The 20,344-nt window shown below is 33.7% G+C and overlaps 3 protein-coding genes and 1 long non-coding RNA gene across 7 annotated transcripts; 3 read left to right on the top strand and 1 right to left on the bottom strand.

The window, feature by feature from the left end:
- Nucleotides 1–22: 22 nt before the first annotated feature.
- LOC142237817 (WD repeat-containing protein 47) lies at nt 23–2,628 on the bottom strand. Of its 2 annotated transcripts, none has more exons than XM_075309245.1 (6): nt 2,492–2,628; nt 1,432–1,592; nt 1,096–1,375; nt 931–1,044; nt 535–737; nt 23–471 (listed from the first exon to the last, which is right to left on the bottom strand). In XM_075309245.1, the coding sequence occupies exons 1-6, from the start codon at nt 2,495–2,497 to the stop codon at nt 246–248; spliced, it is 990 nt and encodes a 329-aa protein (XP_075165360.1). In that variant the 5' UTR covers nt 2,498–2,628; the 3' UTR covers nt 23–245. The 2 variants fall into 2 exon arrangements, with proteins under 2 accessions (XP_075165360.1, XP_075165359.1); XM_075309244.1 differs by lacking the exon at nt 2,492–2,628 and adding an exon at nt 2,093–2,414.
- Nucleotides 2,629–5,843: 3,215 nt separating this feature from the next.
- On the top strand, nt 5,844–7,178 carry LOC142238985 (uncharacterized). Its single transcript, XR_012722883.1, has 3 exons — nt 5,844–6,176; nt 6,242–6,599; nt 6,664–7,178. It is a non-coding gene; the product is annotated as an uncharacterized LOC142238985 (long non-coding RNA).
- A 396-nt stretch (nt 7,179–7,574) lies between these two features.
- Nucleotides 7,575–11,112, top strand: LOC142238892 (tubulin beta-1 chain). Its single transcript, XM_075310622.1, has 2 exons — nt 7,575–7,735; nt 9,738–11,112. The coding sequence occupies exons 1-2, from the start codon at nt 7,679–7,681 to the stop codon at nt 11,022–11,024; spliced, it is 1,344 nt and encodes a 447-aa protein (XP_075166737.1). The 5' UTR covers nt 7,575–7,678; the 3' UTR covers nt 11,025–11,112.
- Nucleotides 11,113–13,566: 2,454 nt separating this feature from the next.
- On the top strand, nt 13,567–19,589 carry Cpes (Ceramide phosphoethanolamine synthase). Of its 3 annotated transcripts, XM_075310618.1 has the most exons (6): nt 13,567–13,861; nt 14,209–14,324; nt 16,263–16,394; nt 16,455–17,061; nt 18,071–18,400; nt 18,841–19,589. In XM_075310618.1, the coding sequence occupies exons 1-6, from the start codon at nt 13,828–13,830 to the stop codon at nt 19,518–19,520; spliced, it is 1,899 nt and encodes a 632-aa protein (XP_075166733.1). In that variant the 5' UTR covers nt 13,567–13,827; the 3' UTR covers nt 19,521–19,589. The 3 variants fall into 3 exon arrangements, with proteins under 3 accessions (XP_075166733.1, XP_075166734.1, XP_075166735.1); XM_075310619.1 differs by lacking the exons at nt 14,209–14,324; nt 16,263–16,394; nt 16,455–17,061; nt 18,071–18,400; nt 18,841–19,589 and adding an exon at nt 14,642–16,051 and having other exon boundaries at nt 13,657–13,861; XM_075310620.1 differs by lacking the exons at nt 13,567–13,861; nt 16,263–16,394; nt 16,455–17,061; nt 18,071–18,400; nt 18,841–19,589 and adding an exon at nt 14,642–16,051.
- The last annotated feature ends 755 nt before the right edge of the window (nt 19,590–20,344 follow it).

Here is a 20,344-nt window from a genome sequence, read left to right as displayed (position 1 = left end):
AAGCGAAATTGTACAAATACACTTACATATGAAAATGTCAATAGTTTATTTAAATGATAAAAATACATGTATAAAAAATATAAATAAGGAATTAATAGATAATAACAGACTCTTGAGTATTCCGAATGAAAGGAATATTATAAATTAGATACCTTACATGAAAGTATTTTTCGTTTTTCTAAAGTAGATCTTCTTATAAAAGAATAATTTGCTCTTTTTGGCTTATGTGTATTAGAAATTATTAGTTAAATATTTGGTATAGCCCACAATTTGGCAGTTTTATCAGCAGATGTTGTTAGAATTGAAAAGTCTTTTGGGTGCCATCTAGCCGATATGACTTTGTCACTATGTTCTCCTACAACAACTGAAGGCAAGGATTGTGTTAAATTACCTTGCAAATCTGTAAGGACGATTTTATTATCATAACCACAAGTAAGCAAGTAATAGGCTGACGGCGAAAATCTTATAGATCTAAAAATAAAAGTTTGTGTAAATATTATTAATTCTTTGGATATATTTAAATGTGATATTTACCTTATATCTGCGGAATGCGGTTGAAAACATTGGATCTGTCTATTGCGGCGGATATCATGTAGAACACATGCGTCCTCGTGACCGGATACTAGTAATCTGCCAGTAGGATCCACGCAGACCGATGTTACAGATGAATAACTGGATGGTATTACAGTATTTATTGAGTCTTGAACTCGAATATCCCAGAATCGTACAGATTTGTCCTAAAAATATTTGAAAATCATTTGTGTCGACATGCATATAATTAACACAAAAGCTTAATACAAACTTTAAGCACTAATTTATATAATCTTGTTATCATATACAATATGATAATAGAACAGTTAAGTTTTAGGAAATATTTATTTATTATAGTTATAAATTGACATATTTGATGACTTTTAAATGTTTACATACTTGTGATCCTGTTACAAACATATTAGTTTCCCAACTATACACGGAAAATATGTGACCTGTATGTTCAGCATAAGTATTTATTGGGTGTGAAGGAACACAGCAATCACTGACATACTAAAATAAAAATGTTATCAAAAATGTGAAAAGTTGTTGGACAACACTTACGACTTTGCAGTCGCCTGCTCCTCCACTGACAAGAAGTGTTTTCTCTGTATCATTCAAGAAGCACAAGTCGCGGACAGTTCCATCATGATATTGCAGCTCAATTTCGCGACCTTCTAGTTGTTTGTTTTCGCTACTGTATTTAATTATTTTAATGGTTTTGTCATTGGAGCCAGTTGCTATAAGTTGTCCATCCTTAGACCAAGATAGACAGTATATGGACCCTTTGTGGTGTTTGGTGCGCTTAAATATTACGCTGCTCGATTGAAACGATAAAGATTTGCTTTAAGAGAATAAAGAATGGGTTAAGTAATGTTTAATTTGACGTGTATTACCTACCTATTAACGCTTTGTTGTGGATATAGACATATCCTTAAAGTCTTTGAGTTGGAACCTACTGCGTAAAAACTACCATCAGGGTGAAATTCTGCGCAACGAATAGCCTGGACGTCATTCAACGTATTAATTGCAATAAAACACAATGGTTTTTTACTAGATGTCTGCAAGTAGAAAATAATTGTTTATAATGTGGAGTTTTATTATATGGCTATATCTATGAATATCACATTTTAAAGAGATTTAGACAGCCACTTAATTGTTGAGTACCTACTTTTACATGAGAATAGAGATTGTCTTTGAAATCTTAATTTATAATATTAATAGGATTTATTAATAATAGAATTTAATTTTAAGTTTTTTTTTTAGTTTCGTTTTAATTATAAGGTTAAGTTTTTATTTGGAATACTAGAGCTCTATTGATTGAATTCTATCAACATTTTGTCCAGAAGGGCGTTGGTTGATTAAATAAATAAATAAAATGCTACTATGTGCTGTGCTACTCTTTATTTATTCGGGCGTTACATATATCTTTAATTTACTGTCTATAGAAATTTCGTTAACCTCGAGACGTACGCGTAACAAAATTTGTGGTCGTGGCTCGAAAACATCTAGTTATTTGATTTTATTTCAAAGAACATACATAGCATCTTAAGAGCATTACCATTTTGAGTTTCATAAACATTTAGTCGTCTATTGAAATCAATTGTTATTCAGCATGGTTGCCCAAATCCACAGTTCCAATTAGAAAGGTGCTTAAATTTACAAAAGTAGTTCATGTTGCTCGTAACTCTGGGATACAAGTAACTTTAATCCGGTAATAACTGTAAATGTATTTGTGTAGTATATAAAAGATTTCCAATAAGGAAAATGTTTTCTAAATTTCTCCACTACGGTATTTTTGTTGTTTCTTTATAAAGATAAACGTTTTGATCACTCATGTAATGCACCTGTTCTCCTGTAGTATGTCATTATGCTATTGACATCTTTTATATTCGTTCAATTAAAGCAAATGTGATATTAAATTTAATTTGTAGCGTTGTGTATATCTATTGATATTTACCTCCATGTTTTCATATGTATATAGTATATATATAGCTGTCGACTATTTATTCTACGGAATGCTAAACATGTACATGATCGTTTGTCAATGTACTGATTCATTTATTTAAGTAACATCTCTAAATTGTGTTTGAATCGGTTTTGTACCGGTTCTTTATTTTTTGACAAATGTCATTTATGAAATTGACAATTTGCTATATCAATTATAATAAAGGGTGATTTGTTAAGAGCTTGATAACTTTTTTTAAAAAAAAAACGCATAAAATTTGCAAAATCTCATCGGTTCTTTATTTGAAACGTTAGATTGGTCCATGACATTTACTTTTTGAAGATAATTTCATTTAAATGTTGACCGCGGCTGCGTCTTAGGTGGTCCATTCGGAAAGTCCAATTTTGGGCAACTTTTTCGAGCATTTCGGCCGGAATAGCCCGAATTTCTTCGGAAATGTTGTCTTCCAAAGCTGGAATAGTTGCTGGCTTATTTCTGTAGACTTTAGACTTGACGTAGCCCCACAAAAAATAGTCTAAAGGCGTCAAATCGCATGATCTTGGTGGCCAACTTACCGGTCCATTTCTTGAGATGAATTGTTCTCCGAAGTTTTCCCTCAAAATGGCCATAGAATCGCGAGCTGTGTGGCATGTAGTGCCATCTTGTTGAAACCACATGTCAACCAAGTTCAGTTCTTCCATTTTTGGCAACAAAAAGTTTGTTAGCATCGAAAGATAGCGATCGCCATTCACCGTAACGTTGCGTCCAACAGCATCTTTGAAAAAATACGGTCCAATGATTCCACCAGCGTACAAACCACACCAAACAGTGCATTTTTCGGGATGCATGGGCAGTTCTTGAACGGCTTCTGGTTGCTCTTCACTCCAAATGCGGCAATTTTGCTTATTTACGTAGCCATTCAACCAGAAATGAGCCTCATCGCTGAACAAAATTTGTCGATAAAAAAAGCGGATTTTCTGCCACTGATTTTGGTAATAAAATTCAATGATTTGCAAGCGTTGCTCGTTAGTAAGTCTATTCATGATGAAATGTCAAAGCATACTGAGCATCTTTCTCTTTGACACCATGTCTGAAATCCCACGTGATCTGTCAAATACTAATGCATGAAAATCCTAACCTCAAAAGAATCACCCTTTATATAGTATTAAAGTGGGCCCGTGATCTCATATTCAACTTCACATCCTAAAATACAGAAATTTATATGTGATTTGAAAAGATACTTTTGTGGATGAGCAATCATTGTTTTCATTTGATCCACACAATAAAACCCATGGATGCAGTGTCGAATGCGACGTTCAGACTATAAGTTAATCTGGACCAGATGTCTATTATTGTAAAGGCCGGTATGCACCTCTAGCGAAAAATTTCATTCCCATAAGAAATGCATTGCTATTTATGCTAACGAAATTTTCGGTAGCGTTCAATTTCGTAAGCTGGTACGCACCTCTAATGAAAATAACAGGGTTGTCAAAAGCATATTTTGGCAGCAAACATTTAATTTATTACAATCATTGTGTGCGTAAAAGTTTTAAAAGGTCTGTAAATAATAAACAATTTATTTGAGGAATATTTGGAACATATATTAACAACTTTTAAAAGCGATTAGCTGGTTTAAAATTTGTGTACACAGCCCTGTTTTTTTGTTGTAGACTTAAATGAATTTTTGCTACCGAAAATTTCGCTAGAGGTGCATACCGGCCTTAAAGAATCTTACATGTAGCCAATCGCTACGAATTGTCGACGATGACTAAGTAATCGATAAATATTGATCCCATTAACAAACTGCAGTATCAATTATGTGTTCGAACATAACATAGAGTTTGGCCAATATCTGGAATATGTCCAATATGCAAAGTTGGACACGGGCATTATCGTCCGGATAAACTATAATCTGAACGGCGTATAATTTATTCATCCAACTATATTCAAAAACGTAATCGATACTGCAACTTGTTAGGGTGATCGATAACACATTTATCTATACTTTACTTATCGCCGATTATCATTAGCAATTGGCCACAATGTAAGATTCTTTATGCGTTGTCCAGAGTATAAGTTTTTTTCTGGACGGAATGTCGGTGTTTGTAAAGAATCGTACAATGTGGTCAATCAATACGCCTTATCGGCGTTGACGAAATAATCGGTAAATGTGTTAGCGATCCATAAACATTCATCAGTATCGATTATGCCTTCAGACTTAACTTATAATGTGGGCAATATATGGGATATGTTCGACACCAGCAGTGTCGTCCGGAATAACTGATATACTGTAATGCGCTTTACAGAATATCAGTTATTCCGGACGACAGTGCTCTTATTGAACATATCCCATATATTGTGCACATTATAAGTGAAGTCCGAAGGCATAATCGATACTGCTGCATGTTTATGGGGTAGATAACACATTTACCGATTATCATTGTCGACAAGTCGTATCGATCCGACACACTGTAAGATTCTTTACAAACACCGACATTCCGGCCGGAATAACTGATAGTCTGTAAAGCGCATGAGGCGCGTTAGGCCCATCTTATAATGTTTCCTACATCTAAAATTTGCTTTCAATATGTTTAGAATCGACAAATAGAAAAAAGCCGGATTAGAAAAACTGACGGCGTGGAAGAAAAAGTCTTTCAGAAAAAAGCCGGGTTAGAAAAACTGACGGCGTGGAAGAAAAAGTCGTACATGTTAGAAAAAGTGATAAAAATTTTTATAGAAATAAAATTTTCTATAAAAATAACATTTTGAGAAAATTTTCTATAGAAATAAAATTTTGAGAAAATTTACTGTAAAATAAAATTTTGAGAAAATTTTCTACAAAAAAAAACATTTTGAGAAAATGTCCTATAGTAATAAAATGTTGAAAAATGTTTCTATAAAATGTTATTTTTACAGAAAGAAAGTTTTCAGAAAATTTTCATTTTGAGAAATTTTCGCATTCATTAGCTGTTGTATAATTTTATGTTTGAACCCCACATAAGTGAAATTTCAAGCCTTGTCTGAATGCACCATTATAAATGCGTGCAGTGTTACCATTTTCGTGAAGAAATTTGTTCACCTGTTTAGGAAATTTTCTTGATCTCAAAATCAACAGACATTTTCGGTGTGTTAAAATGCATGTATTTGTTGAGAGAACAAAAATTTTAGTTTTAAGTATTTTCTGGCTTTTAATCGATTCCAAAAATAGTTAAATACAGTGCAGTTTTATGTTTTCTAAGCTCGATGACCCCAGACATTAGCAGGCGGCCTATTAGCCGCCCACTTTGAAAATACTGCTTCCTCGTACTGCATCGCCGCACAGAAAAAACGGGTATGGTTAAGGTAGGACGGTGGATAAAATGACCCAATAAACACAGGATGAGCGTTTTTCAAATGCAACACCTTTTCAGTTTGAGGGTAAATATCATTTTCAACATAAATTCAACTTGACTTGAAACAGCTCATCTTCAATACATCTTCGAATTGTTTGCGAATTACAACCAATTTGGCAAAATGTTGACGAAAACTTTGAAAATGTGTTGAAGATAATTGGAGAAAACTTTGACAAAACACTACCCTGAAATGCAACGAAAAAACCACATGGTTTTCAATACTACTTTGGACAACAAAGTTCGTGGAAGAAATACAAAAATGTGGAAATTTTTTAATAATCAATTGAAATTGCTTATAATAATTGGTAAGTAAAACTAAAACACGAAATGAAAACTTTAAGGAAGTCACTAAAATCAAATCTCTTTGCAGACAACTAAAATATTTGGATGCTGATTCTTGGACACATTAAGAGGCTGGCCGATGAAAAATGGCTTATCGAGAAGAGAAAGTTTCCATAAATCAAAGTGCAACCCAAAAAACTTGGTATTTATGCTTTTCCATATCAAAAACTACTAGATGACAATTCGCATCACATCGATAGTTTAATTTACATCGCATCATCGGTTTAATTTGTTATTTTGTGAATTGAAATTGCTGGAAATTTATTCCAATTATCTGGTCATCAAGTTCCTGAAAATTGCCAGTATTTTAATAACAACAATTTTGTAACACCAACGTTCTTGAGGAAATCACGAAGTATGTGGTCAGTTGGAAGAAATACAAATTGGTAAGTCAAAATAAAAAGTGAAATGAAAACATAATGGAAATCACAAAACTCGATTGTTTTGCAGAAAACTAAAATCATTGGATGGTATATTCTTGGAAGATGTTGGCCGATGAAAAACCGATGAAGGGAACAACAAAGAAAAGTTTTCAGAAAACTTACAAAGTGCAACCAATTAAAACAAAGTGCAGCAATTCCTATATCAAGAACTTCTGGATGGAAATGTGCATTACATCAATTTACATCCCGTCATCAGTTTGATATTTTGTGATTTCCTCTTGCTGGAATCTATTCTAACACACAAGCCAGCAAGTTCCTCGATAGTAATTATTTCAAATTGCCAGCATATTAATTAATAGTTATTTGACACCAACATTATGGAGGAAATGGAATTATACATGTAAAAATGTTTAAGGTATTTAAAGTTGTATTCATAGTTTTATTTATTAATACGTTTAATAAGATAATTACATTTTGATTGGTATTATATTATTATTTTTATATATTATTAATGTTATTTTTAAGATTATTATGTTTGTTAACGAAAAAAATAATAAAATTTACAAAATCTCTAGAAACTTAGTATTGACTTTCAGTTAGAACTAGGATTGACTTTCATACAAATTGTGGCTTGAAAGTATTCGCAACAATGCTAATTTTTTATTTTTATCACATTGAAAACTGTTTGAGAAATTATTGAGTAGCGATGCATTTCAATTTGAGGATTACAATTGAGAAATTATTGCTATTGTGTTGAATTTTACTGTTGAGGGTAATGTCTGTTTTTTGTTGAGAACGCGATTTTCTCAACAATTTCTCAACTTGATTATTACCCTAATCCTTTGAAAAACTGTTTGAAAAATTATTGAATTTTAGTATTTTTCAAACGTTTGTGTTTATTGGGGAGATAGCAATACTAACTATTTTTCGCCGAGGCGTTGTTGGTCGGCTCGCTATAAAAGCAAATCGCGTCGTGTTCTTTATTTCAGAAAGTGTTTGACAGTTCGCCATTGTGGTTGTGCGTAAAGAAAAGTTCGGCAAATTTGCATTTTTATAATTATTAAACCAAATACACTTTAAACATGAGGGAAATTGTACACATTCAAGCCGGTCAATGCGGAAACCAAATCGGAGCCAAGGTATGTACATTTAATTCTGTAAAAAGAAAGATATAATTTGGCCAAAAGTGAAAGGCAGGCTGGCCGGCAAAAGATTATGGTTTTCTCCCAATTTCCACATAGTGTTAATGGATAGCTAAGCATCTCGTCGCCATTTTGTATAACTATCTACTTTTTTCTTTGCCGTCTGCTGCTAATGCCGCTATTTTTATAGTGAACTGGTGACGCCACTGTGCAAAACTTGTTTCTTTTTTTTCCAATTTGGCCGGTATCTCTAAATGTCTTCATTAAAGTTTTTTTAAGGCGGTGACGATAGAGAAAAAGAAAATGTAGAGACGAGAAAAATTAAGAACACATTCCATCTGCCAAGTACAGTTGTAGCGAAAAAGCAAATGCTTTGCAAATTTTTTCTTCCAAGCCAACTATTCAATATTAAAGATGAAAATGTATTCGGCCAACATTTCTAATTTATGAATATGAATCATTCTTGATAAGAAGGGATTGGTTTGGTGGAGTAATTTTATGTGTGTGTCATTTTCTTTTCTATTTCTTCAATTTTGCTGTATTCAATCGCACGAATGCATATAGATATGTACGTGCTATTTGGCCAACTTTGGGTGCGGTTTATTGATTACAACTGTAAATGTTGAGGGGTAGGTTATTGGATGAATAGGAACATCTGCGCTGGAATGCGAACATCATGTATACATAAGAATAAATATACTATATGTATATATAGGTAGTATATATTATATAGAGTTGGAAAAAAGCCAAGACATACTATGTTTAGTATATCTTTAAGTTATGTTTTCATCATTTAATAAAAAAACCAATTAGTAATAACGACGAAATAAAAGTTTGGCCTAAGTATTGTCATAGTTCCCATATTAAATAACAAAAAGTAAATGTATATAACTCATGTTTGTGGTGTTTGATCCCATTCTCCCTCACATTAAGTGATGACATCATTTTGCATAACAAGATTGATAATTTCGCTGTTGTTCTTTATACTGAACGAAAATTGCAAACTGTCTAATAATTGTTCCAATTCTAGGTTTGATTTGTAGAAATGAAAACATGATGAAAATACATATAAACAAATTAACTCAGATATCGAACTTTTATTTTTATTAGTTATTGTGGAAGAAATCGTGGGGGTGGTATTGGGGTCTCAAGACGACCATATGGCGTGGTGATCTCAGACGACCTTTTCCAATGTAGTATCTTCCTCCGCAAAACCATGTTAATTGCTTACGGTTGAATGAATAACGCATCTAGATTTATTTGTTAAGCGTACATTTAAAATGTAGGTGTGTGCGTGTATGTTTTAGCTAAGCTTAGATCAGCTCGTATTGGGTGTTTTTTTTTTTTCATTTGAAGACTGAAAACTCCTACGTATAATGCCCGTCTCGCACAACTGTCGTGGTAGGTTTTATATTTTACTTATATTTATGGCTATGGTCTTAAATTGGCTCTGTGTTGGGTTTGTTATTTTAAATATCTACGAATACATGAAGCCAAGCATCAACCTACATAAATTGGTTGAATGCATTGCCTCCATATACGGCAATTGAAAGGTGATGTCAGCAGTAGCTCAAAAAAGTTGTTTGTCAAAGTTGTATTGTACAATTCTTAATCATTGTAAGTTGTAGGCAATGTTGGCAATTTGAATAGGTACAAGTGTAGGTATAGTTCAATCGAGTTTTTTTTTTCATTACCACACAGGAAAAATCAATAAATGGCATGAAAAGTCCTTGTGAGTCATTGTTGCTTGAATGACAACAGTTACCATGTAGATGTTTGCGTGTGTGTGTGTATGTTTTTTTAGCCCACAACCCCTCCTATAAGGACAAACTGATGACTCATTGGTAGCACTATGTATTGTGTACATACAATTATGTATAGTATGTACAATATAGGTGTGTTCTTTAGTAATAGAGCCTAGTATTCTTATTAAATATGATCTCGAAGTTTGGAAATTGTATGCGCAGATTATTAAATATGTCCTTTTTTTCTTTTGCAGTTTTGGGAAATTATCTCCGATGAACATGGCATTGATGCCACTGGTGCCTACCATGGTGACAGTGATTTGCAATTGGAACGCATCAATGTATACTATAATGAAGCCTCTGGAGGCAAATACGTCCCCCGCGCAGTTTTAGTCGATTTAGAACCCGGCACCATGGATTCAGTTCGTTCTGGACCTTTTGGACAAATTTTCCGCCCCGATAACTTTGTGTTCGGCCAATCTGGTGCCGGTAATAACTGGGCTAAAGGTCACTACACAGAAGGAGCAGAATTAGTCGATTCTGTTTTAGATGTTGTAAGGAAAGAAGCTGAGTCATGCGATTGTCTCCAAGGTTTCCAACTGACACACTCTTTGGGTGGTGGTACCGGCTCTGGCATGGGTACCTTACTCATTTCCAAAATCCGCGAGGAATACCCCGACAGAATTATGAACACATACTCCGTAGTACCTTCCCCCAAAGTATCTGACACAGTTGTAGAACCATACAACGCCACTCTGTCTGTACATCAGTTGGTTGAAAATACAGACGAAACATACTGCATTGACAATGAAGCCCTCTATGATATCTGTTTCCGCACATTAAAACTCACAACACCCACATATGGCGATTTGAACCATTTGGTATCGCTGACCATGTCCGGTGTTACAACATGTCTGCGTTTCCCCGGCCAATTGAATGCTGATCTCCGTAAATTGGCTGTAAACATGGTTCCCTTCCCACGTCTTCACTTTTTCATGCCTGGTTTTGCTCCTCTTACCTCCAGAGGATCGCAACAATACCGTGCTCTTACAGTCCCTGAACTCACACAACAAATGTTCGATGCCAAGAACATGATGGCTGCTTGTGATCCTCGCCATGGTCGTTACTTGACAGTAGCCGCCATTTTCCGTGGCCGTATGTCAATGAAGGAAGTCGACGAACAAATGTTGAACATTCAAAACAAGAACAGCTCTTACTTCGTCGAATGGATTCCCAATAATGTTAAGACAGCCGTTTGCGACATCCCACCAAGAGGTTTGAAAATGTCTGCTACATTCATTGGTAACTCGACCGCTATCCAAGAATTGTTCAAACGTATTTCCGAACAATTCACTGCTATGTTCCGGAGAAAGGCTTTCTTGCATTGGTACACAGGTGAGGGTATGGACGAAATGGAATTCACGGAAGCCGAAAGCAACATGAACGACTTGGTCTCTGAATACCAACAATACCAAGAAGCTACTGCCGACGAAGATGCAGAATTCGAAGAAGAACAAGAGGCTGAAGTTGATGAAAACTAAATTAACAATTACAAAACCGTTCAGCAACAAACATCTAAGCAAGAAAAGTTTCGAAAAAATAACAATAAAAATAATGTTCTAATCTAAACCAACATTTTGTTTTCATTAAAACTCCTTTTCTATCTAATATGAAATATCAAAGTTGAATTTGGAGAAGGTTTCGTCGTTATATTGCTTGTTCCTGTGAGAAAATGTACAATTTCCTCGTGGGGAACAAATACAATTATTTCAGCTACCTCCTATCTTGTGTGCGGATTTTGTTTTACCAATATCATAATAAAAATTCAGTATCGAATGACGTCATATTACAAGAAAATCTATAGTAGCGAATGTACATTTGTAGATGTATACAAAACAGGTTCTTTGAATTAGCTTTAAATTCATTCATTACAAGGGATGTCTTATTTCCGTTAGGAAATGAACCGCACTGTGCTAAAGAATAAGTATGAAGTTAAAGAAATTGGATTTATTCCAACGGCACCTAAGTGGCATAACGTAACAGAGGAATAATTAAGAAGGGCGTTGTTCGGGGATAGACGAAGTGACAACTAGGACCGATTGTGTGTGTCGCTATATGTAGTTACGCACAACAGTTATGTATGTCTACCACTAAGTTGAGTAGGGTGTAACTATCAATCAAAGTAGTATGAATCATACTGACGTTAATCAAAACGTTTAAGGCCGGTGCTAAATTCGTGTTTTACAGTAGAAAATCAAGACATTTTTATCGGTTACTTTACTATGTTATATTAAGGAGAAAAATATTTTGACTTGCATCCGAGTCATGTTAGGTTTTATAAAAAAAGGTATCTATTTACCATATGTATCAGCACTTTTCGTTCCGTTCCATCAGAGGAACTAGTTCCTATAAATCGTTCCATTTAGTTCATTGAATAATACCAATAATTCAACTGTTGATTCTTTCACAACCTAACAACCACCTCTTGATTCATAAATAAGTATGCATTTGAATGAAAACTTTAGATATGCGTTTTTAAAACGAAGTAATTTTTAGTTCATTAATTTTCTACTAAATTCAGTTTAACTCGTGCATATTAGGTAGCATCTATGAAATTCATCAATTTCTCATTTGTTTTATTTTTTTCTCTGATGTCGTCAAACAGTAACCAACAAAGTGGGTTATGATTTTAAGTAAGAAAAGGTAGTATAGAAATATTGAAACCCTCAGAAATGTTGACAGTATTGTTGATGTTTGTTCGAAAATAAGATTTATCGCAAGAGGGAATGCTAACCATTCCTCCACGATGCCTGAATACATAATATTTCAAATGAATTTTTTGGGAGCCACCGTGGTGCAATGGTTAGCATGCCCGCCTTGCATACACAAGGTCGTGGGTTCGATTCCTGCTACGACCGAACACCAAAAAGTTTTTCAGCGGTGGATTATCCCACCTCAGTAATGCTGGTGACATTTCTGAGGGTTACAAAGCTTCTCTAAGTGGTTTCACTGCAATGTGTAACGCCGTTCGGACTCGGCTATAAAAAGGAGGTCCCTTGTCATTGAGCTTAACATGGAATCGGGCAGCACTCAGTGATAAGAGAGAAGTTCACCACTGTGGTATCACAATGGACTGAATAGTCTAAGTGAGCCTGATACATCGGGCTGCCACATAACCTAACCTAACCTAACCTAAATGATTTTTTTATATCACAACGAAGCTTTTTCATTTCAAATAAAGACGGAACCAGTACTAGTCCATTTGGTGTATCGTTCATTAGAACTAGTTCGTTCCGGAACGATACAAAACTAGTATCCATCGCCGAGCCCTACCCAAGTATAATGAATGTGGTATCCAATATAATAACGCGTATATTCAGAATTCAAATAAAAACTTCAATACCTACACTATCTCAAACAATTGTCCGTACACCAAACTGTTGAGTATATATTTCATCGTATCTCAGAAATTAGATAGTTTGATTTTATTCGATCTTGTTGGATATCAAATAGAAAATAATTATCAAATAGAAATTAATTATAAATAATAATCAAGCTTGATTTTTAAAATACAATTTACTTGAAACGAATCGGCCATATAGTTTCTGAGATACAATGAAATATAGCTTTAACAGTTCGTTGTACGGACAATTGTTGGATACAGTGTATATAAGCAATGAATTTTATATTAAGCTAATTTTGAGTACATTGAGAATACCATCAAAAATAGTTAATATCTCGATAACTAAGTTTTTCGACATTTTTTACTTTATATTTGCTCTTTAAAATACTTTCTTCCACCCCACCAATTGTTGTTTTGCTTTTTAATTAGTTGTGGTAGATTTGTTCCTTTTGTCGTTATTTTAAAATTTAAAATAGTGATGTGGTTTGGAGAACACTTTCATAGTCAGCTGTTTAAGAAATACCAGTGTATTATAGTATGATGCATAAATTGGCAGTTATCGTAAAAAACGAACCGTTTCAGAACAAATATAGCCAGTTGTTTAAGAGATGCCATTGTATACGACGTTTATCGTAAAAAAGGAACCGGTTGCAAACTAAGAAAAGTCGGTTCAAAACTTCTAACATCGTTCTGGATCGGTTTGTCGAGGGGGTGACGAAATAAGAGCGCTTGGAGCGCTTTTATTTTATGTTATATTATTTCTTTGGAGCGCTTTACATTTACTAATATTATTTCCTAGATCTAGAGGTTTCACAGCTTCATAGAGTTTGATAAAATCGTTGCACCGTATTATTTTTCTGAAGTATTTTCCTTGGTAAAGTTAATTACAGTCAGTCGGGTTTGCAATTGCATGGCATAGTCATTTTTAAGCAAACGTAGTAATGAGTTCAAACGATTGTCTGAGTGTATTGCCAGGTGAGATTCGTCTTTTAATACGTAAAAAATCTAAGAATTAATTAATTAATTTATGTGCTGTATGTCTATTTCTTTGCTGTCGTTCATGCTGCACAAATAAATTTGTACTTTGATCACCCATAAAAGGCAAAACCAATATAATTCCCTTCTTGTTAATGGTCAATATTTGAGCAATTAGTGTGAATAATTTTTCTGAGTTATGATGATGGTGAACATACAGACACATCAGTGTCATTTTCAGAATTTTTTAGTTAGTCGTTCTGTTTGATTTTACACATAAAATAAATACAATGCTTTGTGCCTCTTTTTATTCTTGTTGTTGAGATAATTTAAATCTCCCATTGCAGATGAAGGAGATCCGATGATCAAAGGGAACCTTAACAATATTGTTTATTGCCTTGAGAAATATCAAATAACAATATTAGCTTCAGAATATGGTATAAGGAACCTTGACTTAATTCAGGTAACTTATATTCATTTATTTGATGTGAAAACACGGCCGAATTCAGAAGTAGAGTCATTGTTATTGATGCATCTGATAAAGTAGTACTGCTTTACTATACTGAATTCCGAATTCCTTTCTTTATTCATTATTATGTTGTATGTAATAACTATTGCAATTTTTTGTTGTTGCTAATTTATGATTTCATTATCACCGTTGGTTATTTGCTTACATCCTTTGATCTTCAACTATGTGAATTAGGGCGTATTTTAAACATCATGCAAATAGATGTCTCATTCCAAAAACTTTTAAAATATGCAAATCCTTCTTTGTTCCAGATATCATCGCACATTGTGTGACTTTGTCATATTTCGTCGAAGGACAAGTCTATATGAAAGAAGATTCTACACAATCTTAACTTGCTGTTTATTGAGAAACGTGAATCAGTTGTAAAGATGATCGGTCCCAGTAGCAAAATCAGTAAAATTTTACTAGGACTTCTTATAATCTTGATTATTTTCTACATATATATGGATGTCCAGTTGTACCTGCGTATACAGAATTATCCTCTAGAAAGAAATTATCATTTTAACTCAACAACCACCGATATACCTCAGCGTGATGTCGTGACATATGAATCACAAACATGGCTGGGGTGTGAACTCAACCCTCTGTGCCATGTGACGGTAAAGGCGATACTATTAGATCACACAAATCATTACATCTTTGCGCCGCTTGCAACGATATTTGACAATGTCATTGGCTTTTCCAAGTCTTCGTTTATAACAGCCAATATGATATCATTTTTCCACGTGGGTGTGGCATGTGTGGCTGGTAAATTGGTGTCATCTGACAGCCTCGGCTATAGACGTTTGGGTGTGGTTTTATTTCAGTTCCGCACTTTTCTCGATGACCTAGATGGTCATGTTGCACGCGTCAAGAAAAACATAAGAGGTGAACGATCCGAAGTGGGAACGACGGGTTACTATGTGGATGGCATTTGTGATGGCCTGGGCTGCATAGCACTTATTCTGGGCATATTTTTCTATTTGAAAAACAATCCTCCCCGCCGCGGCTATCTGCAATTGCCAATGGTAGATACGCGGGTAAATGACGCCCCAACGAAAAATAAACTGAAACCCACCACTCGAAAAGTAGCTAAGAAAGTCATAAGTTTTACAGGTCAATTACTGCTTAGCTCTACAGCGTGGAACCGTTACATTGCTGTCTATCAAAATATGTTGGAGCGAAATGACGTTACTCCCGCGCAGATATCATACCAGCAAATCGTCTTCAAATCAACTTGGTTCTTTTGTGTAGCTTGGCTTTGGCGCATTGTCAATGTTCATTCATTGCTTCATTGCGTCTTATTGAGTATATTTTGCGACAAATTATGGGAATTTCTGAAAGCGATACAGTACAGTGGATATGTTGTACTACTTGTGTGCATATGCATTACCGAAATGCATCTTTTAGAGGCACATAATTTTATATATAATACGAGCAGTAATATAACATCATTCTGATAAGTTTTTATTATTTTTTTTCTTTACTCTTCATGTTTCTTATTAATTGATGTGTTATAAAAATATATGTGTGTAAAATATAATATACTGGATGATATAATGTTAACTTCCAGAAAATTGTAAATATGGCAGTTTTCATGAAAAACACACACTGTTTTAAAATTTTATAAAGCTGTGTGATTGTTAAATTCAAAATGTAAATAAATGTTTGGATACAGTCAATATGGTAGCATTGAATTTTAATGTATTGCTTTGAAATCATATTTTCAGTTATAGTATTGAAAGTGAATCTTATCATCAAATAACTCTCTTGTAACTGGGGTAATTGCATTGTATTTAGTTCAACCTATAGTGGAACATACTTCTGGATTCGGTGGTGTTTTTAATAAAAAATTTCGCAATCCTAAATATTTTTATACGTTTTCATATTTAGTATTTGGATGAACTAGGTTGGAATTCGAAAGGAATTATTGCCCTGGTAGAATCCTACACGTACTCTTTCGCTTCAACTGCCGAAAAATACTGCTTTGGTAAACACTTCTTGGAAGGGAGTTCCAATATTATTGTAAGTTATAATTTATTTCATTGTATTAATTATTATAAAGCTGTTGCAACATATTTTTAGAGTATAACAGAGGAACGTCTGTTAAATGAATTATTCCATGATCCTCTACTTACAAATGTCGGTGTTGTAATAATGAATGAGGTCCAAAAACGAACTGTTTTTATGGATACCATACTAGCTGTCATGAAGAAGATCATTCGAAAAAGGTCAACAATTAAATTAGTTCTGGTCTCAACTTCAAGTGAGGCCAATTTCTTCGCTGAATATTTTAGTAATCACAAAGAGAGAGGAAAATCTATAAAATGTGCTGTTTTATCTATTGGTGTTGGCAGTGCAAAATGTTTACAACAGGATATGCTATTTCTGGAAAAACCTTGCGCCGACTATGTCAAAAAGACTATTCAGACGATCATAAGCATCCACACGAAGACACCATTAGATGGCGATATTATTGCGTATATGGCTGACGAGGATGACATAACAGAAGCAATGTATTTGTTGAAAAATATGGCAACAGAGGGTATCGAAAACTTAAATTACTTTAAGTTGTCCCAAATGAAAAACGATCACCAGACAGTATTTTTTCCCATAATCAAAGGGAAGAGAAATGTGATATTTACAATTGACTTGTACCAAAAATCTGTTACCCATGATCGTATTAACTACGGTAAAGTTTCTTCTTAGATAGCTCTGTGTTGTTAGGTTTTCAAGATAAAAAATCTGTCACTTTCGGTTCTGAAAGCAAGCATGTCCTCGTCATAAATGTATTCCTCAAGGAAAATAAAAAAAAAAAAAAAATTGGGGAGTGTAATTAGAATGTTAGTTGGAATATTCTCTAATCGATAAGTTGAAAATTGCTCATGCTAAAGTTAGGAATTCAAAAGTCCTGTTTAGGCGAATGAGTTTAGTGATTCGAATTACAGTCCCTACTGACAAGGACATGATTACGTTCAGGTTTTAAACCCGGTATGCACCTCTAGCCGAAATAACGTTTGAATTTTAATAATACAGTTTTGTCACGTATTTCAAAATGCAAAATGCAAAAAATCCATAACAAAGCCTGGCGGAATTCGATAACTAAAATACCAATGTATTTCATATGGGTAACGGATATTTCGTTAAAGGTACATTCGGGTCATTACTCCGGTTGACAACTCATTTGCCAGTTCTATTAACTCATGAAACCTGAAGTATTGTTATATTTTCATTGCGGGAAAAATTAAAAATGTAATATTTTAACCAAATCAAATATTAAGAACACAAATTAGTTTTTTACGTTAATGTTTTATTTAATTCAAAAGTTTGAATCAATTATTTTTTATTTGATAAATTAACGCTAAAATTTTTGACAGTGGTAGGGATTATTATTATCGGGTAATGAAGTAATTTCAATTGAAAATTAATGATAATATCATTCAATAATGCCAATTGAAAAAATTTGTTCCTTCAATAACATTCTTATTTGATTTTTGTTTTAATTAACAAAATGTTTAATCAATTATTTCTTAAACATTGGCTAATTTTAATTAAAAAAAACTAATATTTTTCTATGTATCAACAATTCAATTTAATATATTCACCGTTGGGCTTCAAGAGTTAAATCGAAACGGCAATCGAAATATAGGTTAATATATCCTCCTACTATTACTTTATTAATCGAATGGATTTTCCTTTAGTTATTGACTGTGGATATATGTGTGTAAAGTGGTATGACCCTGCCCTTAATAGAGATCATCGATTTATTGTTCCTGTTTGCAAGTATACAGCTGCGTTACGATCAAACTGGAGCAGCAAATATCGCATGGCTAAAATTTTCCGTTTATATACCAAGAGCGACTACCAATTACTGCCGCAGAGGACAGTTGTAGAAATGCGAAGAACTCGACTTTGTTTTATAGTATTATACTTGAAGGCGTTAGCTGTAGAGAATATACTACGTTTCGATTTTCCTTCGGTCCCACCAGCCAAAAACATGTTTTCGTCATTGGAAACATTATATGCCCTAGGTAAGATGATTAAATTTTTGGTGTTTCGATATTTGGATCTTTTCTACGCCTCGCTAAACATTTTCTATTTCAAATTCTGGTTATTTATGCGGCGACAGGCCAAAATAAATCAAATACACAGAAAAAAAAAATCACAAAATTTTGTCTAATTCAAATTTTAATTGAATTTTAAAAAATATTCAATTCAAAATTTAATTCATTCGGCAAATTTTTTAATTGAAACAAAAATCAATCTCAAAAATTGACTTTCAATGCATTTCTAGTTGATACTATCATTTCTGTAATTGAAGACAGTTCAAATAAAAAAATAAGTGGATCAATTGATTTCGTGATTGAATCAGAAAAAAATTTTTTTGTGTGTAGGAAATAACTAATCGAATGTGGTGTTTCAAGTAACACAAATACCTAATAATAATGCTAATTTATTTCACATTGCTTAGGTGCCATAGACGATACTGGACACCTCACAAACCCCTTGGGATACTTTTTGTCGGAATCTCCTTTTTCACCAAATTTAAGTCGATGCTTATTTAATTCGGTTGAATTTAGATGCACCGAGGAAATGTTAATAATTATATGCATGCTGCAGATTGAAACGGCTTTCATCGTAACTAATAACAATACAGCGGATCGTCATAAACAAGTAGCCAAGCGTTCGTTTGAAGCCGCGGAAGGAGATTTAATCACATTGCTTAACATTTATAATGCTTTCATAGAAAACAATCGCAGTAAAGAATTTTGCCGCAAATACTATTTAAACTATAACAACTTGTTACGTGCCCAAAGGCTCAAGGAGCACATGATATCAACGCTTTTGAATAAATACAATATACATATCAATTCCGTTAAATCGTCAACTGAAAATGTTCTAAGATGTATTACGTCCGGATATTTTATGAATATAGCATACTTACATTCTACGGGTGTATATAGAACTTTACGATGTGGTTCAGAAGTATTTATTGATCGTGAGTCTTCAGTGTATACCTTGCCACAGCCAAAATATGTAACGTATTGCGAATTATATGATAAATCGAAAATTTTCATGAGAAATTTGAGTGTTATCGAGGAGGTGTGGTTAGACGAATTAGCACCCCATTACTATAAAAGAAAGTCGTAAAGTTTTATAATTCTACGTCATTCGAAACATGAAGATAAATAAAATATTTGTCAAATATCTTAAATAAAATGATGTGCATTCTAACTTGATGGAGTTTGAGGGATGCCCCAATTTAGACAAGGCAGACGGGATCAACCGATATAAAGGGAAGTATGAAAAGAGTTCAGCTACTTTAGCTAACGCACAATAAAAGAAAGAAGTATGCTTGAAACAGCAGTTGGTGTCTGTTATATTTTTGTAACTCACGGTCTAGCGAACAATACATTTTTAAAGGATATTTATAAACAAATATAGTTTTTGTATGTTCCTGCACTTTAATATCCTTAAAAACTTCTTATTATATATAACCAGAAGTTTATTTTGACTTTGCTACGGTTTTAATGCCGTCGACAATAGTGAGATTCCTTTTCCACCAATGCTTATGATGAGAGTAGTCACTACCTTCTAGTGACACTGTTTCAATTTATAAAGCATATTTTCGATTTTAGGAAGACTTTGTGTCTATACATTTCTTAATTTGGTATAGAATGCAACAGCGATCTGTGTGTTTCAGCATAGGCTTGAACAATTAATATCAATAACTATCGCAGTCCCACTGTGCCACATAGGGCTACCTTAGATCAAGTAAGTTGTATAAAATATATATGAACATACTAGATGGATTTCGCCTGAGTAAAAATATTGCACTATACCAAATAAATTCATACAAATTGAAACCATTTACATATATAAATTATTATTTAATTTTGGAAATATTAGAAGTTGATTTTCAATATTATAGCAGTGCGACATTCTTATGTTATGGTCACACTGGGCAAATATTT

Source organism: Haematobia irritans, chromosome 5, assembly GCF_050003625.1.
Source record: "Haematobia irritans isolate KBUSLIRL chromosome 5, ASM5000362v1, whole genome shotgun sequence".
NCBI classification, from domain to species: Eukaryota; Metazoa; Arthropoda; class Insecta; order Diptera; family Muscidae; genus Haematobia; species Haematobia irritans.
The sequence above is the reverse complement of the archived record's forward strand: the minus strand, read 5'-3'. Positions and strand labels throughout refer to the sequence as shown.